This window comes from Enhydra lutris, unplaced genomic scaffold, assembly GCF_002288905.1.
Source record: "Enhydra lutris kenyoni isolate GAN:26980312 unplaced genomic scaffold, ASM228890v2 scaffoldscaffold66, whole genome shotgun sequence".
Taxonomy (NCBI): domain Eukaryota; kingdom Metazoa; phylum Chordata; class Mammalia; order Carnivora; family Mustelidae; genus Enhydra; species Enhydra lutris.
In genome coordinates, this window is record NW_019154150.1 from 1787933 (window position 1) to 1800714 (window position 12782).

At 53.0% G+C, this 12782-nt stretch overlaps 1 protein-coding gene across 1 annotated transcript in view; it reads right to left on the reverse strand.

The window, feature by feature from the left end:
- Positions 1–12782, reverse strand: part of LOC111159079 (eukaryotic elongation factor, selenocysteine-tRNA specific) — a 248509-nt gene that overhangs the window by 58530 nt on the left and 177197 nt on the right. The window contains exon 5 of the mRNA XM_022521467.1: positions 3839–4495. Within this exon, the coding sequence (XP_022377175.1) occupies positions 3839–4495 (657 nt within the window). The remainder of the gene's footprint in view (positions 1–3838; positions 4496–12782) is intronic.

Here is a 12782-nt window from a genome sequence, read left to right on the forward strand (position 1 = left end):
ATCGTGTTTGAGTGTATAAAGTATCCAGAGAAAAGAAGCTTGTTAAAGATGATCAGATTTGGGGCAAGGGCAACTGCTTGGATGTGGCCCAAGGGCCACAGACACTGTAGGTGACACCACCGTGTAAAGCCACATCTGCAGAGTTGGACCCACCCCCTAGTGTGAGCAAGTGAAGCAGAGCACAGAAGTAAGAGAAGACCTGGGGAGGGTTAACAGTTGGCCTCTTCATGTGCCAAGCACTGTCCTCAGCATTTTGTATTTATCTCACCGTTACATTCTTTCTAGAACTTACCACTACCTGAAAACATCTAAGGTACTATTCCTTGCCAGTCTCCCCTGTGCGAACAAGAATTCTGCCTGCCTTGCTGTCTCCCCAGTGCCTCACACACATAGGAGCTAAGTAAACATCTGGACATATGCATGAATGTCTTTTAGGCAATGGGCTCAGAAGGACTATATGCCTAAGTCTGTCCAGATGGAAAGTATCCATTCAACATATATCCGTATAGGGCTGGGCCTTCCTCGTTTATAAATGGAGGATGTTGTAGACATCCCACCCCATGGGGCAGCTCTGCAAAATTCCCTGGTCCTGCCCATGTTTCCAACTAGGAGTGGGTCAGGCTGGGACTGAAGCCCAGGCCTCCACGTTTGACCAGTCTGACACATGGCAAAGACTGTGGCCAACTAAGTGATCTGAAAATCTCTGTGTACTCTGGGTCCTGCTCAAAGCAAATGGGGCTGCCTTTTGGAGTAAGTCCAGCCTTCTACTCGTGAGCTGTACTGGGAAACCTCCTTCCTGTTTCCCCTGAGCTAGACTTAACTCTTAGATATGAAGCCACTTCACCGTGAGGTGGAGACAGTCTTCTCCTCAAATGAATGAGCCTGTTGATGTAAAATGGCTGCCCAAGGTATACAGTTGTTACATGGTACTGCTAAGGGTTGAGTCCAGGCTGTGTGATCCCAGAAGTTCAATGCTTACCAACCTAAGAAGAAAAGTCTCTTGCCAAGGAGACTCCAGCTTCTTGAGAGCACACTAGCCTCTCAGCTCACTGGGCAAGAATTTAACAGACATGCTGGAGAGATAAGGGCTCAGAGGCCAGTCAGTGCTGGGTTCAAATCCTGACTTGATCATCCTGTGACCTTAGGCAGATTGCTTCACATGTCTTGAGCTGGTCTCCAGCATGGCTGCCTTTGCAGAGGGGCCCTGATGGCCTGAGTTCAGAGCAGGAAGAAAACAAGCTTTTTTTTGGAGTAACTTTTCATGTTGTTTGAATTATTTTTTACCATGTGCATATATTACCTCTCCCAAATATTTACACATAATTTTAGGAGGAAGAAAGTGATCTACTTAATAATTTCAAAAAAAAGTGCATAGGAAAATAATAACCTCCTCCTTGAATTTTTATAAAGCTTCAAAATAAGGTATAGAGCCCGTAATGGCACACAGTAGGTGCTAAGTAAAAAGAGTAGGGATCGGCTGGAGGGGGGCGGGAGGCAGGTGTATTCCTGCCCCTGGGCCCAGAAGCGAACCTGAGACACAGGACAGGTATCCATTCAGCTAGAGCCTTAAGGGGCTGGTAGGGGGTACTCAGGTGCTGTGCTCTTTCCTTCCTTGCAGGACCCCAGTCTCAGGACTCCTCCACACACAACCATAGCCCTGCCCGAAGCAGTCCCTGATGAGAGGGAGGCTTTCTGCTCAGACTGTCTGCATGGGGTCTGTTGCCTGCAAGTCTGGGGCTCTTCTGCCTCCACTTCTGGCCTCCCCGGACTGAGGAGGAAAGGGCCAGTGGCCCCAGGGACACCCCAGCCTGGTGGCAGGGGCTGGCTCTGGCTCAGCATGTCTCCTGGACCACCCCCCCACCATGGCCCCTTAGGAGGCAAGAGGCATTCGATGGTATGTTTACTTGCTCCTCACAAACCCACACTCCTCATTCTCGAAGGAAGTCACTGCTGCTCCACCACCAGCAGGCCTGTGTGGGGCAATTAGATCTATGAACTCACCAAGTGGGACATTATTCCATGACAGATATTTCACCAGAGAATAATTATACTTCATAAGACTGCTAATAAATCAAGCGACACAAACGAGCAACGTGCACTTTATCACCTTTGTCCTCAATCAGCATCTCAGGGCTGGCCCGCGGCTGAGGGAGCCTTTGAGTGGCCCCCATGGTCGGCCCTTGACCCCTCCTGGCAGCCCTGGGAGTTTAGGCTGCTGCTCCGCAGATGAGGAAGCCAACCTTCATGGAGGGACAGACAGCAACAGCGGTGGATGGGGTGGAGGGTGGAGGGGTGGGGGCAGTCATGGCTCCAGCTCCAGGACTCCAGCAGCAGCACAGGGTGACCAAGCCTGTCCGCCTGAGCGGGTGAGGCTGGCCTCAAAGTGGGAGGCCTGAGATTACAGAGCTAAGGATCCTGAGTTTCAGATGGACTGTAAGTAGGTAAGTAAGCAACTTCTACCGATTCTCCCATCAGAGGGCAGGTCTAGACACAGGCAGAAGAGGAAGGGAATTGGGCCTGAGTCCTAGGAAGAATCCTGAGAGAAGGAGGGAGTGAGTAGGAGCCTCTGCAGTGAGAGTTCCAGAGGAGAAACGTGGGGATCCGAGAGAGGGGAAAGAGACAGGGTCGGGGGTGCACTGGAAGCCCCGCCCCCGGCTGGCCCCCAAGGCCCTGACACTTTCTCCTGAGTGCCTTTTTGGTGAGGGTCAGACCCCACGCTGGGGCCCATGCTGATGTGGGCAGGGCCCTGCGCCCAGAGGGGTAACCCTCATCCTGCCGTTTAAGGAACGGAACTGCAGCCTTGCTGAGGGCCTCCCAACACTGGGGTCTCAGCACAGCCGTGCTCACCCAGCTTGGACAGGAGTCCCAGGACCACCCACAGCCAGGCCTGCCCTGCAGGGGCCCACAGACAGGGAGGAGTGAGGTTTGGACATTCTCTCCCCATCTCTTTAAAGCCCAGGAGGCAGGGATTCCCACTGAGACCTACAGTGAGAGACAAGCGGGGGGATGGGGCCCACCTGACAGAAGGCAATCCCAGGACTTCAGGACCTCCTTTGGGTCTAGGCTACTGCATTTGCCCCCTCTCGTGAAAGGCCTGTGAACCAGACTGGCTCACCCATGGCTAGAGACCTGTATCCAGTATTGACACCTTGAAACCTTAGGAAGCCAGCAGCCCAGGCCTCCCACTGTGTCCCCTTTCCACTGTGTCCCCTTCCTGTACCTTCCCACCTCTTGCCCTCTGACACTCCTTGCCACCATCATTCCCCACACCCCCCACCCCACAGGCTGAGGACCTGCTTGGCCAGGCCCCACCCCACAGGCTAAGGACCCACTTGCCCAGGCCTGCCCTACAAGGACCAGCCATGCTCCCTCTGTTGATATGACCCAGCAGCCACCCTGCCTGATGAAGGTTCAGCTCCTACTGAGGACACGAGAGCAAGGGCCTGGTCATCAGGCTGGGAGGGGCAAGGCCCAGCCTCTTACCTGGAACTCAAGGAGGCCACTGACAACACTGGCTTCCGGCCCAGGCGAAATGCTGCTGTCTGCAACAGTTAGCGTGAGGGCCCAGGCTGCTCTGCCCTACACAGCCATCTCCACCCCTGAAGGAGACAGGAGCAGGTGCCGTGGGGCTCCCCTGCCTTGGTGCAGGCCCTGGCTCTATGACTGAGGGCTAGGAGAATGCAGGCCACTCAGCCACTCTGGGCCTCAGTTTCCTTGTTTTAAAACCTTAGAAGTTGGGACCAGAGGCCTCTGAGGTCTTCCTGGCTCTCATCATGGACCCCAAACATGTCCATCCCGGCCACCCGGGCCCGACAAGTCAGGATGATGGACTGCTTACCCGTTCTACAAGGCCATGTTTGTGCTTCAGCTTATACACTTTCAGCCTGGGCAAGAAGCTCTCAGCATAGTCCTTGTCCTCCAGGCCGTGCAGCAGGACGCCGTGGAAGGCCAGCCGGCACATATTGGCATGAATGTCCGCATCTAGCCTGGAGCCAATCACCAGGCACAGCCGAGGGCAGGTGACAGGCTTCTCAAATTCCACAAGGGCCCACTGCTGCCGTGGGCAGCGGCCTTCGGCGGCCTGGCCCGTCTTCTTGTCAGTCTCATCACTGTCCGTCCCCACTGATGCCAAATCCTTCTCTAGGTACTGCTCCTGGAAGAGGTATTCTCGAGAGAAGTCGAAGGAGTCCAGCACAGGCTCGTGGTCAAAGCTGTCGGGGGCAGGGCTGAAGAACATCAACCGGCCCATGACTGTCTCATGGCCTACCGTGATGTGGAACTTGGCTTTGGTCTGCAGGGGCGCCCGGAAATATGGGATCTTCTCCACAGAGATGATGGCTGCGTGGACAGTGTGCAGGGACTCGGGGGCACACACCAGGCCGCGCTCCAGCAGCTTGGGGTCAAACTGGGTGACGCAAATGCCCAGGCGGTCTCCCTGCATGGCTGAGGTGACAGGCATGTGAAACATCTGCATGGACTTCACCTTCTTCACCACCTGGGGGGCAGCAAAAGAGAAAACTCAGGAAACGAAGAGCCTTGAGGCTGGTGGGGAGGGCCTCCAGCTGGAGAAGTCCCCATCCCAGGACTGCCAACACCAACCCGGCCCCGGGCATGGCACCCCAGAAGAGTTCTGGGGAGCTCAGACTCCCCCTGTCCAGAACAAGCTCCACCCTGCAAACATGAGGCTCGCGGGGTCCCCTGGTCCAGGATGCAGGTGGTGGTCACGGCAGCCAAATCCTCAGCTACCTTAGCTCCCTCTGTCCCTCTAGTCACTGCTCCACCCCAGACCCCATTCCAGCACTTTCTTGCCTTCAGCCCTCTGTAGAGGCTTGTCACCACATGCAGAATGGCTCCCCCAGGTCCTCAACCTGCCAAACTATGGCCATTTGTCCTTGAAAGCCCAGGCCAAACCCCATTGCTCTAGAAAGTCTACCCTGACCCACAGTGGGTAGGGTCTGTCCCTCTCTCTTTGGTGCGACTCCAAGCTCCTCTGAGTCATACACAGCCTGCTCTGCTGTCACTGCCTATTCTGTGCCGATCTGCCCACGAGCCTGTGCGCTTCTCCAGGGCAGGTCAAAATGAGGGACTACAGTGTGACAGGGACTGTTCTGGTGGTGGGAACAGAGTGAGAAACAGCAACAGAACTACAAATACATTAACATTAAGTTTGTGCTGATACAATTATGAAGCTTTGTTTGTCAATATATAACTAACATAATTCTATACATATAATAGAGTACTATATTACATATAATATGTATACATATATAAAATATATAGAGAAGGGCTAGCGTGTAAGGGGAGATCTGGCTTTTCAGAGCGGTGGCCAGGGAAGATGTCTATAGAGGTGATGACTCAGCTAAGACCTGATTATAAGAAGTTATGTGAAGGTCCAGAAAAAGAGAGTTCTGAACAGGGAAACTAATGAATGTACAGGCCTAGGATGGAGGCTCTGTGGGTCTGAGAAATAAACAAAGAGGCGGGAGGGCTGCAGCAGGGAAGGCAGGGAGGGCAGGGAGGAGAGGGCAAGCTGGAAGTGGCAGAGGAGTTTAGGCAAAGGAGTAACCTGATCTTATCTCTGGAAACCACCACACCAACTACTACACCAGGCAGATTTCTGCACCCACAGTTCGTAAATCAGGAACAGACATAGGAAAGGCTCTAATAAATGTTTGCGTAAATCAATGAACATTCCTACTAAGATCCACTGTCGGAGAGATGAGATCACGCTTAGCACAGCAAAGGAATGGGTAACGTATTTCAGAGTACCTGCCATCGAAACTGGCTCAGTTAAAGACACTTTGGCTTTCAGGTTGTCGAGCACCCCCATCTGCAAAGCCCGGGTGTGTGGAGCACTCATTTTCTCCTTGGATAAAGGGAGAATGCTGAGCTGCTCTGGGCGCAGGAGGCCAGGCCCTTTCCTGGAGAGCCATAATACTCAAGTGTTTGTTTAAAGATCATTAACTACCTAACCAAGAGGTCAGGGGGCAGAGAAAGTGAGAAGTGTGGTGTCAAAAGCCACAGCCAAGATCAATCAAAGAGAAACATAAAACATCTCTGAAATGGTCTACAAGGGCAACGGGAAACTAAGATTTTCAGGAATGCACCTCAGAGTAACCAGAGAATATTATCTTACACTAAGCGTCTGTCCAGCAAGGCAGGCCCCAAATCACAGCTCTTCCCCCCCGCCACCCACCCCAAGCCTGTAGCTGCCCGGTGAGCTGTCCTCTGGCTCCCATCCCACCCGTCTCCCTTCTCCAGGCCAGCTTTCTAAAACACGTCGGATGATGCAATTCCCTTGGCACCGACCACTACACGGGCTCCCCTCTTCACATCACTACTTTCATACCTTTTGGGCGTAGCTGTTGTGAGCAGGCAGAGCCTCCGGTCATGTGAAATTCTATAGGGAATCAGCCCCCTGGCTGCCGCCCTCCCACCCCCCACACTGGGGAAGCTGCTCAGGGAAGGTCAGGGGCTCTTAACGCCCCCTTGGCTGCCCCATCAAGGACTTCTGCTTGCCTGGCTTCTCCGCATGGCCTTCCCCACATTCTCCCAACACCCGAAGCCACAACCAGGGGCAGCTTGAACAATTCCCTACATACAGAACCACATGTGCATTTTGCCTGTGAGGACCCTTCTCCTTGGGACTTCTTCCACCTGAAATTCCTGTTCATCTCAGGAGACCTCCTGGAACAGCTTCCCTGCTCACTCCAGACCGAGCTGGTTACTCTGCTTGGCCTGCTCTGAAGCTGAATTCCTGTGTTGCCATCGCTGCTTCATGGTTCTACAGTCTGTGCCTCCACATTCTTAAATTACGACAGAGTAAATATCCAGGGCCCCATCGTCCACCCTGAGAACTAAAACATCACTGATAACTTCACTGTCCTTCTGTGCTCCTCCCCCACCTAGGTCTCCTGCCCGCCTCCCAGCTGGAGGCAACCACTCTCTTGAATTTGGTGTATGGCATTCCTTTCTTTTTAGATATACGTGTACACGGTTGTGCGGAGGCTCACTACATATGTAGTACATATGCCTAATCAATACTTCGCTTTGTTTTCTGAGTGTTTGAACTTGGGAGTTTGTGCCCGTGCCGCCTACACCTGCAGCTCATTTGCTGCTGATGCTGTATGTCACACAGCACACACAGACCCCCACCCATTTGGCTTCCTGTCGATGCGCACCTGGGTCGTGTCCAGTTTTTTTGCTGGAAAATGATGCAATGAATTCCCTCTCAAACCAGAATCCTGCCTGATGCACAGCACAGGGAAGGTTCTGGAAGACAGGGGCCCTGGGCCAGAACTTCTGGGTCAGGGGTGAGTGAGGGCTCATGTCTTCTAAATAAAGAAAGTACCAGTGTACTCATCCAGCTACATGCCAGAGACTCTTGATGGATCCGTGTCTTCTCCAACATCTGTCATGGCCAGATTTCTTAATATTTGCCTATCAGACTTGCTTATTTCCCCCTTTTAAATCCAGGTTCCTATGGCTGCATCTTGGGGCCTAATGTAAAGGGCGGCTGACAGACGCTGCTTATGGAGACCCAGTGAAATCCCCAGGCCATCCAAAGAGAATGGCTGCATCTCATTCTGGAAGAGAAATGCCCCCCATGGCAAAGAAAGCATGGAGCAGAGATTCCAGAGCGCCAGGGCCTGAGTGAGCTCTTGGTGTTTCAGATGCTCCCCGGGATCGCAGCCCCCCCATCCCCGACTGTCGGCCCCCACCCCCACTAGCAAGTCCATCTCCAAGCAGGCTTCATTAAAAGCATGTTCTTTTCAACGGGGCTCGCGTTCTTAGGACTGAAATAATAAAGAATGCCTTAAGAGGGCACCGTGAAGAGCAGAAAGACAAATAACTGTGCAAATCAAGATTTCAAGGGCCCAGACAGGAAATTGTGAAACAGATAAAGATGGGGACAGGGCGGCGAGGCACGACTGTGGGCTCTGGTGGGGGCGTGCAGCCGCATCAGCACACGGACTCGCCGACAAGCCCCCGTTCTATAAGACAGACTTCAAGAATGTAAGAGACCATGGAGGACACCAAAAATACGGGGAAGAAGTTTTGCCAACTCCAGAACGGGGGAAAAAAAACCAAAAACAGGCTTTCCTTTCATTTATGGGCCAACTTTGAGAGAGTCCATCCATCTACTCAACAGCTCACTCGGATTTACTGATATTCAAGTTGAGTGGCAGAGGGCATTCACTCAACACGTGTTTATCAAGCCTCTCTCATGGACCAGGCGTAGGCCCTGCAGTGATACAGGGTGAGCAGAACCGACTCTGGAGTCTACCGCTGGGGGTCGGGGAAGAGGTGTGTGTGGGGCAGCTTATAAAGTCATCAACTGAAGTGCAGATTACAAAACCACGGGCGAGGTCCTATGGGAGAGAGTAACTGGGTGATGCAATCCTTTCTGTGTCAACGGGGAGGGCTCCCCGGAGGAGGTGGCACTAAAGAGGAGACCAGAGGAGTAGAAGAAACCAGCCACAGGGGCTTCGGGCAGAGAGAAGAGCAGAGCAGGTCTGAGGCTCTGAGGTAGGAAAGAACGTGAGCTGCGGTGGGGTGGGGGGGGGGGGGGACTGAAAGGCAGTGGGCTGGCTGGAGGGGTGGAGGTCGAGGGCGGTGGCATCTGGTTGGAGACATGGGCCCACCACCTTCACCATGAGGACACTAGAAGCCCCCCAGTGGTAGTGGGGGCCTGGGGTTGAGCAGAGGAATGACATGTGCTCTCATGCGCTTTGACAAGGTCACTTTGGCTACACGGTGTGGAGAAATAAGAAAGGAAAGAGGGAAAGCAAGGAAGGAACCATGCAATACCATGCTGGGGTGTGCTGACAGACTGGATGTGGGGACGACAGAAACACGGGCACATGAGGACTCCCCGGTCCCAGCTGGAGGAACAGCCTTGCGCTGCGGTGAGGAGGGGTGGCTGAGAGATCCGGGCCTGGGAGAGGCCTGCGAGGCAGCTGGCAGGAGGTGAGCACAGAGGTCGGAGCTGCAGGAGAGGTGGAGGCTGGAGGGGGATGTCAGGGGCTGGGAAAGGAAGACTCACACACCTGCCTCTAGCCTTTCCACCTGGAGGTCTGGTAGGTACCTCCAGCCTCCCACATCTAAGACTCCTCTCCTTCCTTCTGTCTCAGAAACGGCAGCTGTGTGTTTCCAGCTGCTTGTGTGAAAATTTTGGGTCCACCTTGACTCGTACACATACCCAGCCATTGGGTGCTCTAACAGGCTTCACCTTCCAAACAGGGCCAGTGCCCAAGCCTGGTTCTCTGCAACCCCTGCCCATGCTCGTCCCAGGCCCACCTGGCTTTGATAACTGCCCCTTCCCCGGCAGCCTGTTCCCCACAGAGCAGCTTAAACCTAAGACAGGACTCTGCACTTTCGCCTCCAAGCCCTTTACTGGCTTCCCATCTCCCTCTGTATAACTAATGTCCTTGCTAGGACCCCAAGGTCCTACAGTCGGGTCCTGTCATTTCTCTTGACTTTATTCGCTACAGTTCCTCTGCAGCCTCTATTCACGTCACTTCAGTCACATGAGCCTTCTTACTTCTTGCTCCTGAAACATGCCAAGTGTGCTTGTACCTCAGGGTCTTCACACATGCCAGTGACTTTGACTGGGATGCTCCTCCCTCAGATGCCCTATTTCTCTTTTCCTTGTCTCCTTCTTGTCCGCTCAAATGTTTCCTTCTCAGAGCCCATCCTTGACTCCGTGATAAGAGCTCCCCATCCCTGTCTTTTCTTTGTTTCACTTTTCTTCATAGCACTCGTCGCTACATGACGTATCACATATTTGTTTACTGACTGTCTATCCCACACTGGACTCTAACCTCCATGAGGGCGAGGGTGAGGGCTTTGTTTTTATTTTAACTTCTGTGTCTATCTTCAGTGCCCAGCACAGTGCCAGACATATGGACACCCTCGACACCCATTTGTGGAATGAATGAGAGCAGCCACGGATGGGTGCGGCACTGTCCCTGCCCTCGAGGGAGTTCCAGTCTGGGTCTGGGATGCATAGCTCCAAAAAGGTGCACGGAGGTACACAGCCATGCTATGGGAGCAGGGCTGGCCCCAAGGCTAGCTAGGGGTTGGGATGTTCCAGATCACCCAGGGGAAGGAGCCTTCCAAGCCTCTCCAAGGGACTCAGGTCACTCTGGTGGGGCACAGTTAGGACAGCCGCGAAGAAGGCAGGTGGCAGAGCAGGGAGGCGTCTGTGTGTGGGACCGCCAGGCCAGCCCATTCCCTGAGCTCAGCTCAGACAGGGGACGGTGGCTGCCGCGTCTCTTCCTCTTGCCCTTCCCTGCGTTCTGGCACCAAGTACTTCTGGGGAAGGGAGGATGGACCCATGGAGAGAGGGAGGAAGGAATACATCAAGCAAGCAAACAATTTTTAAAACTCAAGTTCATGCTTGCTAAGCAGTTTGGCCTTTTCTGACTAACAAAGAGGCTTTACCATCATCTGGGTCAGTTATTCTTCATGAAAACTCTATGAGGCAGGTCAATATTTTTACATTCAATTTTATGGATGAAGAGACAGAGGTTTTGGATGTCTCCAAGGTCACAGAGCAAAGAGGCTGAGACTTGGGACAATGAATGCGGGGACTGCAAGGAAGGCCTGACATCCTGCAGCCCGGTGCCCAGACCAGCTGAGCAGAAACTATGCCTGGGCAGCTGGCGCTGTGGGCAGAGCAGCCCTACCCTGTCAGGCTGCTTCAGGTCTGGAGTACCCATGATGGGGATGCCCATGTGGTGAGAACCAGAAGGATGGCTCCAGGGAAGGGAGAGAGGGAAGAATCCACTGTGAGAGGACCCTGCTCAGGGTGGAGGGAAGGTGAGGAGAAGTCAGCCTGCCCTGAGACTTGGGAGTGGTGGGGACAGGGGCAGCTCAGTCCCTCCCTCCCCCTGCCCAGGCTACTACGACTGCCCTGGCCACAGTCAGCAACAGCCTCCTCCTGGCCAAGCATGGCAGACAGTCTCAGACCTGACTTTTCAACTGCTCTGCTCCCTCCTAGCCACCGGCGTGTCTAGGTTTGGGTAGCACGGTGCTCGGCAGGGGACAGACACTACGTAACTGTCTGCCGATGGAGTAGATGGGAGGGCAAAGGAACCCTCTGTGTGTTCCCAGGCCTGACACGCTCAGTTACCCCTCCTGGTCTCCTGAGCATCTGAAGTGCAGTTACCCAGCATCCTGAGGACTCTGTGGGGTGCTATACTCAGAAGGACCTGGTCTCTGTCTTGGAGCCTACTGAAAACCTCCCAAAGAAATTACTCAAGGTGGGAGGCACAGAGCGTTTATCTCTGCTCTTCATGGCACCCTGCATGGAAGAGTGGTACCCAGCTAATGCTGGATTTCACGATTTTACCCCATGAGCTGTACAGAAGGTGCACAGAGAGACACTTGACATTGGCTGGATACCTACACGTGATGCTCTACAGACCTGAGCAGCCTTTTTGGTGGCTAACAACGATCTCATTTTAGAGACAAGGTAACTGAGGTCCCTAGAGGTTAAGACATTCATCCACAGCATCCAGATCTACCTGCCAGGAAAACCCAAGTTCTTTCACTAGATCTTGCCAGAAAAACCACCATGGAAGTCTAAATGAGTTACAGTCACTGCACTGAGGTTCCCTCACATGCAGGCAGTTCTCTGGCAGCATTCCTTGTGCGGGGTAAGAAATGGAGGGGCCCAACGATATCAGAATACACTGCAGAGGAACAGCAGTGTTTAGGGCCTGCTCGGCGTTCTACAGAATCAACAGATGCTTGACAGGAGTGGACAATAGCCTGTGCTTAGCAGTTTTTCTGATGTGCAGAGATTTTTATAATAATGGTCCTGGCTGTAATGAGATTGGACCTCTATTATCCATTTTTGTTCCACTAATGAGCCTGGAAGCTCCTGGCTGTGCCAAAGGCGAGGGTCGGGGCCTTGCAACTTCATCATTACTTAATAAAATGTAAATCGGAGAGGAAAAGAAACACACAAGGTTTGACACTAATAAGCTTACAGCAGGATCAGTTACTTCAATTCAAAGAGGTTCAGACCGGAGGGGGAAAAATGAAATAAGCTTTTAAAGATCAGTCTAGGTTTGGCTCCATCAGACCTAACCAATTTTGTTTAATAAGGTTTCAATTTGGCTGCTCTTATTTCTCCCTCTTCTTCGAGCTAGGCTGGGGACAGATAAGGCATCCCCCTCATCCCACCCCTGCCTAATGCATTAATTGCATCTCGTACAAAAAGCCAAACTCTGGCCTCTGCACAAGGAGAGGGCGGTGTGGGCCCCCGGGGGCTGCCAGCGCCTCCCCTGCTGGGACCGACCCCAGCTCCCCCGGCACCACCTCTGGGACTGCGAGAAGACAGCACCACATGCATCCTGGGGACTCCATTCTCACCCACTTGTTTTTTAGAGAAATGGAAACCATCCCAAAAGGTACGGAGAATCAGATGACATCAGAACCACCTGTGTTCCCACCACCTGAGACTGACTGCTAAGATCCTGTCTCTCGGGCTTCACGTTGACAGCGAGTTAAAGACCTCTAGTCCCATTTTCCTCCTCGACTCCCTGCACTTACTTTCATCCTTCTATTTTATACACTTTGTCCCATGCGTGTGTACTGCTTCACTCCCACTTGTCTCCTTCCTTCTGTATTATGTTTCTGATATCCAATCATCCTGGGAAAGAGAGACCCCCATCTCTGTATCTATTTAGCATGTATCTATCTAGACAGAGATGCTGCTATCTCTGTAAATGTCTTTTTGACTACTGTGCAGTATTTCTTCTAGGAAAGCT